The 18,685-nt window shown below is 38.3% G+C and overlaps 1 protein-coding gene across 16 annotated transcripts; it reads right to left on the bottom strand.

The window, feature by feature from the left end:
- Nucleotides 1–4,134: 4,134 nt before the first annotated feature.
- LOC112732840 (probable LRR receptor-like serine/threonine-protein kinase At5g45780) lies at nucleotides 4,135–18,320 on the bottom strand. 16 transcript variants are annotated; one of them, XR_011869876.1, is made up of 12 exons: nucleotides 17,873–18,320; nucleotides 17,557–17,577; nucleotides 17,021–17,094; nucleotides 16,803–16,938; nucleotides 16,581–16,709; nucleotides 16,241–16,434; nucleotides 16,108–16,163; nucleotides 15,952–16,026; nucleotides 15,111–15,449; nucleotides 13,461–14,498; nucleotides 13,258–13,379; nucleotides 12,758–13,145 (listed from the first exon to the last, which is right to left on the bottom strand). XR_011869876.1 is itself a non-coding variant. In XM_072212342.1 (10 exons), coding segments are annotated over exons 8-10 (366 nt in total). In that variant the 5' UTR covers nucleotides 15,953–16,026; nucleotides 16,108–16,163; nucleotides 16,241–16,434; nucleotides 16,581–16,709; nucleotides 16,803–16,938; nucleotides 17,021–17,094; nucleotides 17,557–17,577; nucleotides 17,873–18,320; the 3' UTR covers nucleotides 4,135–5,548. The 16 variants fall into 16 exon arrangements, 8 of the variants coding, with proteins under 8 accessions (XP_072068443.1, XP_072068442.1, XP_072068445.1 ...); XR_011869877.1 differs by having other exon boundaries at nucleotides 15,952–15,999; XR_011869878.1 differs by lacking the exon at nucleotides 17,557–17,577 and having other exon boundaries at nucleotides 17,873–18,312.
- Nucleotides 18,321–18,685: the final 365 nt, after the last annotated feature.

The following is an 18,685-nucleotide window of genomic DNA, read 5'->3' as shown; positions in this document are numbered from 1 at the left end:
CATGGTTAGAATGTTAAAAGAAAGTGAAAGAAAATCAGAAGAGAAAGTAAGAAAGGTTAGGTTGGTTAGAATTGAAAAAGAGTTTATGAGGTTGACATTAGTGAGTTAGTAAAAAGTGGGTTAAAGTAAGTGGCATAATGAAAATATTCCAAGTAACAAGTATTCACAGTTAGAAGCTATAAGTAACTCATATCCAAATAAGGAAAACATGTTAATGATGATTCAAATAGATATAGAAATAGCAAAAATTGGAATCAAACATCAAAAATGCAAATTATGAACCAGGAAATCAAAAAGAATAAGAAAGCTTGCCCTGGCATTCATGAATTGGTTTGGTTAAATCTAAGGAAAGCACAGTTGAAAATGCCAAAACCAAGACATAAATGGAAATATTTTACAGAAATTTGGGCAGCATTCCAGCTAAAATTGGATTGTCCCGGAAAATAAACAGCAATCAGATAGTTCATATGAATCAAAATTAAAGCTGCAATTACATATAAGGAGTATAAACATGAAAATGCAGTGTACAGAGCAGCAAGAAACAAGAGAGTACATCATATGAACATTACAATCATCATAGCAACAGCAGAATAAAATAAGAAACACGAACAGTGCAATTAAACAGACCTAAATCCACTAACCACATCCTAGGCTACCTAACAACCTAAAATCCACTACAGCATGTATATTTAACTAGCCTAATGATGAACATAAACAGAAAAATGTGAATTAACTACGAAGGATAGAAGGGTGGCGTTCGTCAGAACCTGGTAGGCGTAAGAAAGAGAGTGGGGCAGAGAGGTGGCTGGGGATGACGGCGGTGGCTGCTGTTCGGAGGAAGGGAGGGAAAGGGGGGTTGTGATAGGGGTAGGGGGAAGAAGAGGGGGAAGGGGGGAAAGGGGTGGGTGGCGCTGGGCAGTGGTGACAGCGACGCGGGGGTGGTGGTCGCGGAGAGGGGGGAAGAAGAAGGAAGAAGAAGAAAGGAGGGGGAAGGAGGAAGGGGGTGGGTGGAGGCAGGGTCTGGGTGGTCGGCGGCGTCTGGCGGTGGCGTGGTGGTGGCTGGATGGTGGTGGTGTTATTGGAGAAGAAGAGAGGAAGGAGAGGGGTTTGGGGGGGCACGACTGATAGGGTTCGCGTGACTGGGGGGTTATAAATTTGAATCCACGCGATCGCGTGGGGCACGCGGTCACGTGGTTGGGGCGAAAAGGTGGTTGACGCGATCGCATGAGTGGCGCGATCACGTGGAGGGCAAAAAGAGTGAATGACGCGATCGCCTGGGGCATGCTATCGCGTCGCTGGCATTTGTGCGAAACGCACAATTCCAACGTCGTTTCAGCGCAACTCTCTATCTCCTTTTGGGGTGTTGTGCAATCCATGCGACGCGATCGCGTCGCTCACGCTGTCGCGTGGGATTGAGGTTGTGCAAGTGACGCAATCGCATCAGGGACGCGATCGCGTGGGCATTTTGTGCGAAACGCACAATGGCCGCACGATTTCAGCCTAACTTTCTGGACGTTGGATCTTTATGCCGATCTCCAGGTCACGCGGCCGCGTGGATGACGCGCTTGCATGGAAAGTGTTTTTCGCAATGTGACGCGATCGCATGAATGATGCGGTCGCGTCGCGCACCCTTTTTTTTAAACTGTATGCAGAATGCAAATATGAATGCGATGCAAAACTCCAGGTTCAATATAATAAAATAAAATAAAACTCGAAAGCAATTAAAACTAAATAAAAATTGAAGAAGGAACGATCATACCATGGTGGGTTGTCTCCCACCTAGCACTTTTAGTTAAAGTCCTTAAGTTGGACGTTGGATGAGCTTCCTGTTATGGCGGCTTATGCTTAAATTCATCCAAAAATCTCCACCAATGCTTGGAATGCCAATAGCCTCCGGGGTCCCAAACTAGGCATGTGAAGCTTCTGAGCAGCTTCAAACAGATTGTCAGGCTCCCGGGGTGACGAATGTCAGCATAGATTCCAGGATCCCAAACTTTGCTTTTAGATCCGCCTTTGTCTTGATCTATACTTTTCCATCTGGGCGGTTTAGAAATTAGATTCTCACCAGGATAACCAAACGTTTTCCGAGATCCATCTGATTGATCATGATGCCAATCCGTGCACTTCGAGTTGAATCGTGGAACTTTATTGAACCTTGTGCACCAGCTCTGAGTACGAGCCATTTCCCGCTTACTCTTAAAGCCGCAGAGAGCTCTAAGCTGGCCATCTGTTTCAAGTAAACCATATTCAAGTGAAAAAATACAGTTAAAGGTTAAGGATTGTACCCACTTGAAGCTTGTATTGGGTGGTAATGGCCTTGGGATAGGTGGTTTCAGTGATTCTGTGAGTTCTACTCCCTTGTGTTCTTCTGTGAAATTCTCCACTTCTTTGCAAGATTCTTCAATTGTATCTATGTCCTGATCAAAGCCATCTATGTCTTCCTCATCACTTGAGTCATAGACTGGAGGTTGAGAGAAATCTACCTCCGTATCATCTTCATATTCACTTGGGGAAGAGTCTTCGATCTCAGAGAATTCACTTGCGGATGCAAGTTCATTACTAGGAGAACTTGACTTGTGACTATCATCATCAAGGAAATTTGCTTCTTGGGTTATTCTGTCTAGTTCTTCATGAAGGACTTGCTCTGGGGATTGCGCACAATCCTCTTTAGCATCAATTGTAACATCCTGGACAGAATGCTCCACAACCTTGGATTCCCATGGAGGTTCAGCGTCTCCTAAGTCTTCAACCAACTCTTCTTCTTCAATAATGACAGCTTCTTCTACTTGTTCCAGTACGAAGCCATGCTCTGTCTTGTCCACTGGAGTTTCTAGTATCTCCTTCATACTACGTTCTTCGTTAGATTGTCCACATAGGGCTGTGGAAGGTCCTTGAATGTTCGAACGTCTGGAAGATAATTGACTTACTGCTTGCTCCAGTTGATGAAGGGTTGTTTGAAGTCGATTTACTGTTTCCTTGAGGCGAACCTCTGATTCTCGGGGTGATAGATTTGGATATGGTACAGGGGGAAGCGGTGGTGTTTGGGAGTGATTGGATTGGAACTGGGGTGAATAAGGATCATACGGTGGTGAATGGTGAAAAGGAGCTTGTGAGTGTGGTAGTTCGAAGTTACGTTGAGAGGATGGCCTATAAGCACATGGTGGGGCTTGTAGGTAATTACAAGGTTGTCCACCATGTCTATTTGCTTGGTATGCATTGTAGAATGGTCTTTGTCCATGATATCTTGGAGGGTGTTGTTGCCTAAAGGGTCGATCAGATCCTCTTGGCTCCATCCATCTTTGATTGCTCTGACTTTGATGCATGTTCCTGTTATAACTTCCATTCCTTTCAATAACATTAGAACCAAACTCAAAGCGAAAGGGGTGAGAATTCATAGTAGCAAAAAGAAATAAAGAGGGGAAAAATAACGACAAATAAACAAGTAAAAAAAAATATTTACAATAACCAATAATAAGGCACACGATTGCAGTTCCCCGGCAACGGCGCCATTTTGACGTCGGGATTTTTGCCAGTAAAGAATTTTATAAAAACAGTCGCGTTGTAGATATAGTCTCTAAACCAACAGAAATCCCTTCGTACAAACATTTTGGTTGTCACAAGTAACAAACCCCTAAATAAATTGATAACCGAAGTATTCAAATCTCGAGTCGTCTTCTCAAGGAATTGCAGGGAGGTATGTTCTTATTATTGGTTATGAGTTTGTAAATTGGGGATTTTGAAAGTAAGGAAGCAGTATGTTGAACAAAAAGAATAAAATAAAATAGTAATAATAAACTCTTGGCAAGGTATTAGAAATTAGAGGTCCTATCCTAGCTATCCTTATCAATGATGATGAAAATTGAATCTTAATTCCACTTTGTTAACCTTTACTAAGGCAAAGGAAGGTCAAGGAATTAATTGGTTTGATCTTCGAATCCTATTTATTTCCTAAGAAAATATTGGGATTATTGAAGTTCAATTTAATTAACAAAGATAACAATTATCAATCATGTTTGAGTTTGATAACTCCTGAGTTACTGATTTCTTAACCAAGACCAAAAGGAGAAAAGTAAATCTACTGGAATAAAAATGTCTTCAGATGGGAATAACAATAATGTAAATAAAAGAAAGCAATAATAAACTGAATTACCTAAAATAATATTAATTCAAAGAGTAATCTGTAACATAGAAGAATTCGTAAATAAAATTGGGAAAATAATGAAAAGAACATTGAACCTGGGATTGAGAGTCACTCCTAAAACTAAGAGAAATCCTAAATCCTAATCCTAAGAGAGAGGAGAGAACATCTCTCTCTAAAAACTACATCTACTCCTAAAATTGTGAATATTGAAAGCCTCTTGATGAATGGATGCACTCCCCCACTTTATAGCCTCTAATCTGTATTTTCTGGGCCGAGAACTGAGTAAGAAACAACCCAGAATTCGCTGGAGAAGAAATCTGCCACGCTGGTTTTTCGCCACTGCGACGCGTCCGCCTGGATCACGCAACCGCGTCACCTAGCATCAGAGCAACTATGGCATATTATATATCAAATCGAAGCATCGGACGTTAGCTTTCCAACGCAACTAGAACCGCGTCGTTTGAACCTCTGTAGCTAAAGTTATAGCCGTTTGAGTGCGAAGAGGTCAGGCTGGACAACTTAGCAATTTCTCCAACTTCTTGTATTCCTTCCACTTTTGCATGCTTCCTTTCCATCTTCTAAGCCATTCCTGCCCTGTAATCTCTGAAAACACTTAACACACATATCAAGGCATCTAATGGTAATAAGAGAGGATTAAACATAGGGAACTTAAGGCCAAAGAAGCATGTTTTCAATCAAAGCACATAATTAGGAAGGCAAATGTAAAACCATGCAAATAGTATTAATAAGTGGGTAAAGAGTTGATAAAATCCACTCAATTAAGCACAAGATAAACCATAAAATAGTGATTTATCAGTATCCACACCCTTATAAGGCATGCTTCGTTCCCTTCTCCAACCGATGTGGGCCTTACAATCCACCCCCTTAAGGGAGTCCAGCGTCCTCGCTGGCACATCGATCTGGGTCCGGCTCTGATACCACTAAATGTAACACCCCAATTACCCTAAGCCTTACCTCTAGCCGTAAAGCAAAGGTTAATCAGAGGTTACGACAGTCCTAAGGCTTATATATATATAGAAGGAAATAATATAATCTAGAAGCTTGATGAAGGATATAGCTCAAAGACAGAGTTACAAAAACGCGAAACGTTCACACGAAGCTAACGCATAGAATACATGGTATAGACATAAGAGGATAAAACATATATAAATACAAGAATATAATACTCATAGAGAACTAGCCGCAACTTGTGGAGTTTAAGCCGACCATTTACAAATAGAAAGATACAGAGTTTTAGAATTAAAACAGCTTATACAACCTATCTCTCAAATAAGCCTCTAAGGCCATAAAGATAAATGTGCAAAGGTGAGAGAATACTATGATGAAAGTAAAACAGAAATACATAAGAAACGAACCATACTCCGCTCTGTCACCATATCCGCAATCTCACTGAAGTAGATTACGACCTGCATCTGAAAAACAACAACAAAGTATGGAATGAGAACCTGAGGTTCTCAGTATGGTAACAGTACCCAATAATGTAAGATGTAAGGCCCCGAGACGCCGAAGGCAATCCTAGAACTTCACACCAAACCGATATTCAAGCTTAACATAAATAAATAAATAAAGAACTTAAACCATAAACCGGGTTATCTAAACTTAGGGAAATTCTAACTAGAACTAGTCACACTGCTGTATCCCACAGCCTTCGCCACTCTAACCTCCGTGTGATCCCATCGCCACCACCTACCTAACCTCCTCAGCACCAGACAAACACAATTAATGCAAACAAGTAATACACAGGTAGTAATCATATATAACAAGTAATTCAAGAAGCAAGTAGACATATTATACATTTAGGAAAACTGCAAGTAATAAAAGCAAACAAGAATATAAGAGATGCATATGATGAATGCCTGTCCTATTGCCTCGTGATATCACTTGTCGGTCCATGAATGCCAACCCGACACATCCTTTCGGATGTCGCCTTTCTGTGACGTCCGAGGATATAGCATTTGGCACGCTTTTGTATTGTTCCGAGGATATAGTGCCTGGCACACTCTTGCGGCAGAGAAGGAAAACAACAATAACATAGGGTTCATCATAAATCGTTCCAGGGATATAGTGCCTGACACACTATCATTCCAAGGATATAGTGCCTGACACACTTTCCACATCCAACAAGTCCATCAACCTCAGATGATCATCAGTCATCACCATTTTCTCATCTCAATCCATTTTCAATTCTCAAGTCTCAACATTCCAAGGATATAGTGACTGACACACTCTCCTTTAATATCCATCAAGCTCATCATAACCATCATCAATTCTTAATTTCACAAGTTACCATCCACTCACAAGTTCTCAAGCCATTGCCAATAAAGCTCTTCGCTAGTTCACCCACAACTTCAGAAACCTAAGTCTCCGTCTTCTAAACTCATATAGAAAATTACCAATTTTAGCTCACTAACCCATCTCTATTAGTCTCAAGGTCTAATTACTAGTTAGAAATATTAAACAGTAGATAAAGAAGTTTGAAAAGCTAGAGAATCCTTGCAAAGTGAAGAAAAATTATTTTTCAGCAAAACAGGGGCTGTGCGTACGCACACCCCTTCCATGCGTACACATAGGGTTAAAAAAAGTACATCTGCATATGCATACCTGGGCCGCGTACGCATGAGTGCTGGACAGAGGCCACCATCCGCGTATGGGGGTGCCCGTGTACGCATACACCTCAGTTTGTAGAAAAATATCAAGTTGCAGAATTTTCAATTTTTAAACACCAAACTTTAAATGTTCATAACTTCCTCTACAAAAATTCATTTTTATCAAACTTTATATCAATTTAAAGCTCTTTAAATCATATTTAATTTAAAACAATTTTCAACCAATTTAAAAAATTGAGGCTCAAGTTATGATCCTCCAAAGTTCACCAAAAACAGGTTTTTACCAAAAGTGACAATTCTCTAGTTTTCCAAAACTTCCAAAACCAAAACAACTCAAAACATACCCAAACATCATAAAACACTACCTCCTACATCAATTCACCATTCCATAGCATTTTCATCAATTTTAACACCTATTCCACTCATTCTCTTCCAACTCTTCCCACAACAAATCCAACACAATTCACATATTCCAAATCAAAATATTAATATTAACCAATTTGCACAATTCAACCATTCATAAACATCATTCATCCTATGAAATCTCCAATCCTCATAAGTTACATCATTCAACACCAATATCAATCCTCAACATTATTCATTAACAACAATAAATCACACATTCCTCATCAACTTTCATAATCATTAAATACCAACAACCTCAATATTCATCATAAATCATTAAATACCAACAACCTCATCAAATCATATAATCATTATTACTAGTATTTGAATTCATTCCACACAACACCACCACTTCATTTATCAATCCTCATCAATAACACTAATCATCAATACTCAATAACACCAACAATTCCCAATAATCATTATCAACTACAACAATCCAATACTAACAACAATTAATATCAATTAACATATAATTATTCATATACCAACAACATTCAATCCTATCTTAGGGCTAACTAGCCTAAGTGTCCATAAACGATACATATTACATAAAGAAAACCTAAACCATACCTTGACTGATTTTCAAATGCTCCAAACACCAAAACGAAACCACCAAACTTGATCCAAAACCTCAACCAACTCCAACAAACACCAAAGCTCAAACTAACATCACATATATATACCAACATCAAAATCTAATATACATAAAATAACTAAACACAAGGGTTTAGTAAAACCTTACCTTACCCAACAAGATTAGGGGTAAAATCCATCAATTATCCACTACTAGAGATCACCTAAACAAGCAAAACCACAAAACTTGCTCAAAACCCCAACCTAAAAACGTGCAAAATATTAGGGCAGAAAATTGGTATGTGAGATGCAATTTATTACCAGATTTTCTTAGATAGAAGGGAAGAGCTCGTTGAGAGCTTCGCGTGTCTGTAAACGGCTCGTCAATCGGAGCTCCGGATCAAAAGTTATGGAGCTTTGAAGGAGGAAGTGAATAGTAACAATGGCTTCTCCTCCTCTCTTCTTCTAAACCGCGCCCCTCTCTTCAAAGTGAAGGGAAATGAGCTGAAAAGCTCATTAAGTGGGTTTATATATGTTGGACCTTGGGCCCGGTTTGGGTCCGGTCCAATCCGTTAGCGTTTTTAGCCCGTTTGGCCCACTTTGGGCCAAAACCTTTAAGATTAGTACCCGGGTTTTAATTCTAAATTATTTTTCTCCTTTCAAAACAATAAATCAATTTTCTAAAATATTTTTTTTTTCAAAACACAGTACCGGGCAAGCTTAAACCGGTTCGACCGGTTCGGCTGTCGGTTCTCGGTCTTTCACAGAAAATACATTTTCCGGCTCAGAAAAATTCATTGAAACCAATTTTTCACATTTATATTTTCAAATTAAAACTTCTAAATTTTGAATCCATCTCGGGCACTTAAAATTTATTATTTTGATTAAAACAGTTTTGCTTGGAAAACCCCGGTTCTTACATCCTCCCTTCCTTAAAAAGATTTTCGTCCTCAAAAATCCGAGCTACACGATATATCCCCATCAAAGCACCCTGCCATGTCGATGTTTCCTCTCGCCTTCCGCTGCGTCACTCTGATTATCGTCATCAAGAATCTGAAAGTTTTCTTAAAACAAATACCGATTTTTTGGTAATATGTTTCTAAAACCTTCAAAACAAGTTTATTCTAAATGAGTTCATTGTTAAAGCTCTTTCAAGGAGTCAAAAATCATTTGTTCGTAAGTCAAATACTTGAAATCACGGTTTCCTCGGATAAAACTTTTCAATTTAAATCCGCATTCAACAAGATAATTTAGAAACCAAGTTCACAATTTGATAAAATTATAGAACTCACTTTTTCTTTTTAAACAATATCCTTCAGAATAAGATCAATATCAAACCTTTTTCAAAAGACTCAAAAATTATTTATTTTTAAATCAATTACTTTGAACCACAATCCCCTTAAACTCATTTAAAATCCTTAAATCCTAATTTCAGTTAAATCCCTTGTTGATAAGATAAATTATAAACTAAAATTACAAATCAATAAAATCTTAAAACTCACTTTTTCTTTTAAATTATGTCGTCAAATCAAAATTTCTGACTTACTTTCAAAACCAAACCATTCAAGCCAAGTTCCAAACCAAAGTTCCAAACCAAATCTGAAAATCATTATAAACCTTAAAACTTTTTCAACATGGTTCAACACCATAACAGTTAGAAATCGAAAATTATAAGTAAAAACCGCAAAAGCGTCATTCTTTACTTCCGTTGCCACAAGTGTTAAGCCGCACCCATCAGCCGATATGCCGCAAACTCCACGTACAGAATTTTCTGAAACATGCTAAGCTCGTAACGCATAGGCTAAGCCAGTCACCCTTACTACCTCTGAGTTAACGTGTTCGACCTCATCCGTGAGTTGCCATTCGGATTTCCTTTCCACACCAAACAATCGATATCAAGGTGATCAGTCTCAATATCTCAAGGCCGGTGCTTCAATTATTCCCAAAGGCACTCACAAACAAGCATGCTAAGAAATATTGATGAGATAACCTAAATAGCATGAAAGAAAAATGACCCAGAGTATGCAATGAAGCACAATCGGTCCATCCCTCAGGCTCACGAGGACGAACCACTCTGATACCATCTGTAACAGCCCAGACCATCCGCTAGCACGATATTGTCTGCTTTGGCACACAAGGCCTCACGGTTTTGTCTTTGACGATAGGGATGATAGCCTAAACCCCCCATACTCACTCATCAAAACGCGTCATGCTAAGGAGAGGTATCCACACCCTTATAAGGCATGCTTCGTTTCCCTCCTCAACCGATGTGGGCCTTACAATAGTGCTCCAAATACACCCAACAACACTAACATAACCAATTTTACATATACATTAATCTAGGGTTCATAAAATTTCATAAACCACAAGAGTTTGAGGATTTCTTACCTTAGCCCATATGTGTAACACCCTAACTACCAAAGCTCACACTTCCGGCTGCGCGACTCTGATAGTTCGGACATTACGACGACTTTTATATTATTTAATACTAAAATATGAGCCTGTTTAAAACTTTAAGTCGCAATACCGATCCAAAAATACTTTCGTTCGATAACGTACATCCACAAATACCATACAACTTACAAAAGCTCATAAAGAGTACATCCATATATATATACACATATATATATAAATAATATTACAAGCATAATCCAATACAATCTCTATCCCTCTCACAGAATATATCAAGATAAAGGCGAGGGTACAATAAATAATCTACATCAACACAGAACATATCAATAACCAAATAAACTCTTCGTGACTTCTGCGCCCATATCCTGAAAGGGGAAAAATGTAGGGGGGTGAGAACATCATCCTCGAAAGGGTTCTCAGTAGAGGGTTTTTGGGAATTACTGTAATAGGATACATGAAGATAACCGCACCAGTGATTCATAACCGTCTTATGCCTCTTTTCAAAAACAACGGTTTACAATGAAAGTAAAGTCGGAAATCTTTTCGGAAAGAAGAACCGTTCAATTCTCAAACTCAAAAGCCTTTCAAAACGGTTTATCTATGCGGAACCAAAATAGCCTTTCATAATTTTATTCCAAACCAGAAACACAAAACCGAAATCAACCGTCAGTTCATCTCTTTCCAACCACGGCCCTAGGCCCAAACAATCCAACCAACAACCAATCACCACAATCCAACAAAGTCCCAGATGCAAACACAGATAGGAAGTTCAAGCACAGACAAACAGTTATTACAAGTATAACAGTTAGCAATTAATCACATAGGCAAACCAAGTATAATATGCACACCCAACCAATGTCACACAAATGCATATGATGCATGCCTGTCCCTAGTGGCTGATGATATCATATGTCGGTTATAGAGCCAACCCGACAAGTCCTGGTAGCTAACCATTGGACTGTCCCTCTATCGTGCATCCCCAACTCGAGTTATACTCATCATAAACTTGATCATAATCATGATCCATATCCATCACCCTCACTGGTGAATATTTATGGGGGCGAGCTCATCCGGGCCTTTCACAGTGCCCGGCCACACTTACGACATTGGGTTAACAGAGCTTCGAGTCTCAACCTGGAGCACATGGTGGCTAGCCATTGCTACTACCCAGGGAAACCCTCATCTCCAATAGTGGAAGTGCAAAAATCACAATTATCAATAATTCAGCATATACATGCATTCATTCTCATCCATGGATCAACATCCATCTCAGCCATCCGGCTTACGGTTCAGTCCAGAACCAGCCAATATTGATAATCACACGCAGCCATTCCGGCCCACGGTTCAATCCAGAACCAGTCGATATTCATAATCATACATAGCCATTCCGGCTCATAATAAAACAGCACTTCCACATTCAAAATCATCAAATTCATGAAATCGGCATTTAAGCCATAAATCATTTTCTCAATTCATTTCACTTTGAAATCGAGTTTCAACTCTTTTCAGCCTTGGCTTTAAAGATCTCATTTCTCAAATTATCTCAGGCTCATAAGCCAGTTTTACTCAAGGAAAATTCCCTTTTTGAAATAAGCCACTCTCGGCTTCCTCTTTCCAAAACTTCCAAAACTTCCAAAACCATGGAAAGTTAAAATTCCTTTTGAATCATTCAAAATCACCCATCCAACAATGGGATTTTTGTAACAAAAGTCCCTCGGCAGAGTCCCAAGTCCTTAGGGGAGAATAGCATAACTCATTTCGCCAAATTCATTTAAAATCATTAAAACCTTGGCTTTCCGATTTGAGTAATAAAATAAGGTCTAAGCCAAACCGAGTCACGTAATCATTTACTTCCTTCAAAGCCGTTTCCTTTACTTAGGCAAAACCAGCTTTAACCCCCATGACAAATTCTAAAACGTTTCAACTGTTAAAAATTGTTTTAGTCTTACAAGAATTCAGAATTCAAAGAGTACTCAAAACCTTTCTCAAAACATTTCAAAATGAAACTTGTCAATAGACACTCAGGTTCTTTCAAAGTCATTGAAACTTCTTTAATTAAAACCCCCAAGTCAAATTCAAAGGCATAAACCCTTTTCACATCCAAACAGCTTTAAAACACAAGTCTCATCTAAATAACTTTCTTCTGAAAGAGATACAATGCCTTTCTTAAGAAGCAAGACTGAATCACAATTTCCTCTTTAATAATTCATTTCAAAAGCATGAATCATTCTTTTCTTGATAATTCAAGTAAAATAGTAGAAGTCTTTAACTCATCATTTTTTTCCAGGCAACATTCAATAAAGACTCGGATTTTATAGAAATTTCGGCAGCACCTCCCCTAAAACTTGGACTTTGCCACCCGGTTCGGGTCCCAACTAAACCGTTTCTCATTCCTTTTCAACAGCTCAAAACCAGAAATCAATTCAAAAGTAAGCTAAATCCAACAGTCGCCTCAATGGCATACCTCAAGGAAACCATTTTAAAAAATCAACTCAATATCAACCGATTTAACTCATTTATAAAGCTTTAAAGAATCGGTTCAACAATAAATCATTTATCAAAACCATAGCAATTAAAGCAACCCAGGCTGAATTTCAAGAGCATTTTATCTTTCATATCATCAAAATAATTGACTCAATTCAAACCAATCCTCAACGGATTAAACTCATTTCAAATATTTAAAGAATCAACTTCAAACATTACATTTCACAAGCCACACAACAATTCAGCCAAGCCAACATCCATAATCATTCGAGTCAATCAAATAATACATAAGGCAGATACAATCACTAATTACACCATGTCTCACATCAGTATCCATATGTAATAATTCCAATAATAAACTGTAGTTTTCGGAAAGCGCCCCTACCTCAAAGCGCAAATTCCATAACTCAAACGCGTCACAGAGTCCTTTCCGCCTCAACCGAAATCATCAACAACCGCAACCTCAGCTTCAAGCCACATCCGCAATAACCATAGCGACACTAATCGCAACATACAATAATCAGGACTCGACCCCACACTATCAGAACTCATATTCATTAACCATACACAACAAAATACTAACGCGAGGCTCTTCGAAATATACTTACTTACCAAAATAACACAAAGGGATAGTTGCGATTCCGAACCGACCCGACAACAGCCCTGTAGCAGCAAAAAGCTCCGGCGGCTCAACAACAACCTTAGTTTCGACGTACATTTATCGAAACTCAACCCTGTGTAACCAACATCTCAGAATCTCTAACGAAGTATAACAGGGCACTAACTTTAAGGGGTTTCGAAAACCAAACACTTACCAAGAAAAGACGGTTTCTGGCGGCCACAATACCGATCCCGGCAGCCAACGGCGTGGCGGCCATGACAACAACAGCAATGGGGTTTCAAAGGTGGCAGAAACCCCTCATTCCACGGCTCCCATGGTGGCTTCCGATAGAGACCGTAGCGGATCTGAATGGCGGCGGCAGCTAGATTCCTTTAATGGCAACAAGAACGACGGCGGCGCCCAAGGTTTCCGGCGGCGGCAGCGGCGGACTAGAGCACCAGAAGCGGAGGGAATTCATCTTGCTTCTCTCTCTCACCTCCGTTCCACAGCAGGGACCTCCACTGGCAACAGCGGCGGACTACACCCCAGGGCGACGGCGACGATTCCTCCCGCGGTGGTGAGGATGCATCTGGATGCGCGACTGCTCTCCCTCTTCGCGTCTCTCTCTGCACGGCTCCAACGGCGGCAAAGGTTCGGACGCGCCTCTCCTCTCCCGCAGCTGAGCTCCTACACGCGCGCCCTTCCTCTGTCTCGTCGGCCCCTGCCTTGCGTTCTTCTCCTTCGCTGTTCGGCTTCTGACGGTGGCTCGACGATGATCAGCGGTGACGCGAACTAGTGACTCCATGAACGGCGCCGCAAAGCAGCTCGACGGCGAGCTCCAAGGTAGTGGATCGACGGTGACAAGGCCTCCCCTGCCTTCTTTCTTCCAGACCTCCCCCTCCCATTCTCAAATCTCTCCTTTCTTTGTTTCTTTCTTTCAGAAAAATCAAAGGAAACTGCGTGTGTTGCCGCTGCTGTTAGAAGGGAGGGACTACTGCACACTACAAGGTTTTTGTTTATTTGTGGAGGTTTTTTTTTCTATTTGTGGAGGTTTCAAACCCCCACAAAAAGAATTGTGGCAGTTTCAAAAACCTCCAAAATTTGAGGTGCCACGAACTCTTTTGTGGCAGTTTTTCACAACCCCCACAATTCATTTAGTGGCGGTTTTCTATCCCTTTTTGTGGGGGTTCTGTGCTGACATTTTGTGACAGTTCTTGGTTAACTTTTGTGGGGGTTTCAAACCTCCACAAACCTGTCAATATTATTTTTAAAATATTAATCTGGACGTTATAATTACATTATTATATTACTCATCATTTACTATTTAAAAGAAATACTTAAACAAGACATTAAAAATGTAGAAAAAAATTAAAATATTATATATTTAAATAAAAGAAATACTTTAAAACAAACATCATTTTCCAATCACATTAATTACAACAACAAAATATTAAAAATAACATTATTAAACATATAATAATTAAAGAACACTATATACATAAATATATATCTCAAGTGAATTAGTGTCCAAACCAGCACTAGTCATTTCTTCTATTCTTTTTTAAATCTGCAGATACATATTTTCTATTTCAACTACTGAAAAACAATAAAGAAACAAATACAAAAGGCTAAGAATAATTAACATTAAAATTGAAAAGACAAATTAATGAAGAATTTTCACTGATTTAGGAGGTAGCACCAATACATAAGATTTAGGCCTCTAACTACCAACTATACAAGGAGAATCACTATTTCTTGTTTTTCCCACGTAATGGAATCAGTAATTGACATTAATTTTGAGAAACATTATTTTAACCATAAGATAGGATGAATAACAAATGATAAGAATTAATATGAAACAAACCTCTCAAGCGATCAGCAACACTGCCATTAGGCATGTAGAGATAAACAAGTAACCTTTCATCTGGAGTCATACAAAATCCATAGAGACGCAAAAGGTTACGATGCACAGCCAAGCCGATCATCTCAACTTCAGTTTGAAATTGCATTTCTCCAGTGTAATTGTGATCTTTCAGCCTCTTCACTGCCACCAGCATTTTATTTGTAAGGCATCCTTTGTAGACAATTCCAAAGCCTCCTTGTCCAAGGATGTTCTTTTGACTGAAATTTCCAGTAGCAATTTGTAGTTCACGGAAGGTGAACCGCTTCAAATGGCCAATATCAAATTCACAATCTTGCTCCACTTCAGATGTCAATTATTACATACTGTCAGAATATGTGCATATCTAGAAGCAATAAAAAAGGTAATGAAGTTCATTTAAGGCAATTATTTAAAGAGCTTGGAATATAATCTGGACAAAGCAATTCGTGAAGTCTCAGGTAGAGCAAGTTGGATGATCAAATAATTATATATGAAAAGTAAAGAACCAAAAGAAATTTGATGTTGTGATGAAATGGTTTAAGGCAATTATTTATATACTATAAGATGTACCGATGTATGAGTCAAAATAGACAATAATTATTGAAGATTGGAGAAGGTGTGATAGATCATCATAACTGATAGATTGAAAGAATTTTGCAAGCTACATAGAGAAGAAAAACTTTAACTTGTAAAGAGAAGTATAAAAGAACTGATAAACAATTATTGAAATATGAACTCTTGAACATAGAAATTAAAGCATCCAAATAAATCTAGCACAATGAAAAATCTTATAACACCTTTAATCAAAATGGGAATAGCTTACTCTGTCGAAAGCAAGCACCATTTAGAGCTGGCTGTATTGTTGCACGTGCTTGATAAATCAAGAGGAATTTTGTTCCTACCCATGGTTAATAATAATAATAATAGTAGAAAGCAAAGAATTTTACGTTATAATTAACAACTCATTAGAATCAGGTACCTTTGGTTTTCTTTTAATAATGTAAGTGCAGAATGCATCTACATCTCCTTCTAAGCCTGCATTTAGAAGACAACTCACTTTAACATCATAGATATAGAGATTATAAAAGACATGGCAAAGAAATCTGACGTACCAGTTGTTGCACTTTCAAATTTCTTCATGACTGATGCTGTCAAATTATTAAAAATTGACCGACATCTGAAGCAACTTGTTAAGGGGTAGATCTTCTTTTATCAGCATAGCTTAGTAATGAAACATGCTTGTTGCTGCTGCTAGTTGTGATAGCAGCAATGTTACTGTTATCTCGCTTTGAAGAAACAGAAGCTGCTGTTGATTTGACAAGTGCAATTAAGATTTAAGATTTAAGATTAACAAACAAATTAAAGTAAGAAGTAAATTAGCATACAAAAAATTATATTATATTATAAGAGTACTAATTAAGATTTAAGATTAGAATAAATTTAAATTAATACCTCCTCATGCTCAATAGTTTCGAACAAGCAAAGCCGGATTGATGTGCAAACTAAAGAAGTAAATTAACTCATTTTTTTCTTTCTGCTCAGCTAGCAGGCATTCTATCAAGTCTTGAATCTCAACATTATCTGTCAAATGATGATGTGCAAACATATCTTCAGGCCTTTACCAACATGTGAAAACTGAAAACAATGCAATTATTGAAAAACAAAGTGCCTTACATTTTGATTCCACTTCAAAATGGATTTGGTCCAACCTATTAGCTAGGACTTGCATATTTGATTTTTATATGCTGTTAAATTTTGATGCAGCTGACTTGTGGTTGATTCATATGTTTCTTCCTTATGTAGACATGCCCTGAAATAATAGAAAGAGATCAATAATGAACAGAAAAGTTTCACTAATAGACACTTTTTTATGTGAATTATCAAATACTCACTTAACCTCAACTTCTAATCTTGCAATTTTTTCTTCATATTCTTGCTGAAGCATGTTCATAGCCTTTTTATGTTCCTGCTCCGAGAAAATAACCAAGAGGTGACGAGTGTATAATCAAAATGTGATAGAAATTTAATTAAATTTTCATCCTCAAATTGTTGAAGCACCCTTTGTTGCCAGAGATGAGTAGACATAAAATTAGTGTAAGAAATAAAAATTAAAAAGAATATATTTTTGAGCTTTTTGTACTTTAGGATGTGAATGACTGTGTTGCTGCTAAATACTTGCAATCATGAACATATATAAAGACAAAAGGATATGCTATAAACATAATTCCACTTGAATGATTGGTGGAGAAAGCATATGAGATGGTAGCCATGGACTTATTAGGAGACAAGGTCATAAAAGAGATCACATGGTGTTGTCTTAGAAACCTAATTCACTAAAAACCTCACCACACAACTAAATTAGAAAACTTTCTAAACAACTGAACATAAACAAACCTCATAATCCAAAATACAAAAGAACAAATCATACCTTAATTTCGAGTCTGAGAGGCTGCGAATGCAAGCAGAACAACAAACAAGCAAAAAAACAAGTAAATTGACAATTCAATATTCAATTCAATTCGAAGCCAAAATCGCAGGAACTAATAGTGAAAAAACAAAGCAAAACCAAGAGTGTCACCTTTTTTAGGTTTACATATACATACATCGATAGATAACAGAAACGATTGATAATCTCAAAATCAGAGAGGCGTAATAGGAAAAGGAAATCAAAATGGAAGCAAGTGTTGATTCCAGATCTAAGAAGCGTTAGTGCGAGGAAACGGATCGAAGAGGAAGAAGCTAACCATTTTGGTTGTGGAGATTGAAGGAAGAAGGTGGAATCGAGTTAGAACACTCTCCGGATATCAGAACCGGAGTTCCTGAAGAGGTAGAACCAGCGGCAGAACCCGCCGTGGAAGATGAAGCAGTAGCGACGCCACGCGAATTTGATGCACTCTAGTGAGAGGGACCTGGCCTTACGCTTCCAGCACAGTGGTGCGTGGATGTAGGCTCGGATGCGGTTGAGTCGGCGGTGGCGAAACGAGTAGCTGGAGGTGCAGCATCGCGGCGTTTCTCCTCCATTAAAATCGAGAAATTCTGTTTAGGGTTTGATTTGGGGGTTTCACTATTCTATTTGTTTAGGTGTGTTTGCGGGAATGAAAATTTTAATACCGTAAAAATAGTGAGAGTTCTATGTAGAGGAGTTTAATAAATTGCCAAAATGAACTGTTATGGAGGTTATCAGAAACCTCCTCTAAAAAACTCCCACAAATAAGTAAAATTGTTGTAGTGGCAGTTGTGGGGAAACCGGGTCAGGGGAACCGGGTAGGGTTTTTAGGGTTTCATTTCTTTTTCAAAATAATTAGGGTTAGGGACATATTGGTAATTTCACATAAAATTGGGAATAATATAGTAATTGAAACCCAAATTAAACCCAACACTATTTGTACATAGAAAATACTATTTGCTCATCAATTTCACAAATTATTTTCAATAAAATGCCCAAATCTAAAAATTAGAAATAATATACTTAATTTCTTCATTTTCCAAAATAGCAGTGATAATATTTAAAATATTACTTATCTAATCTAAATCATGTAAAACCCCTCTTATTTCAT

Source organism: Arachis hypogaea, chromosome 13, assembly GCF_003086295.3.
Source record: "Arachis hypogaea cultivar Tifrunner chromosome 13, arahy.Tifrunner.gnm2.J5K5, whole genome shotgun sequence".
In the NCBI taxonomy this organism is placed as follows: domain Eukaryota; kingdom Viridiplantae; phylum Streptophyta; class Magnoliopsida; order Fabales; family Fabaceae; genus Arachis; species Arachis hypogaea.
This window is presented reverse-complemented; position numbering and strand designations above follow the sequence as displayed.

Bases quoted from the DNA above. Each gene is read 5' to 3' on its own strand.
- LOC112732840 (XM_072212338.1), bottom strand. The intron at 10,527-15,110 runs GTTTGTTTCATA...TTCCCCTTTCAG, and splicing joins TGTTGCTGATCGCTTGAGAG to GATATGGGCGCAGAAGTCAC.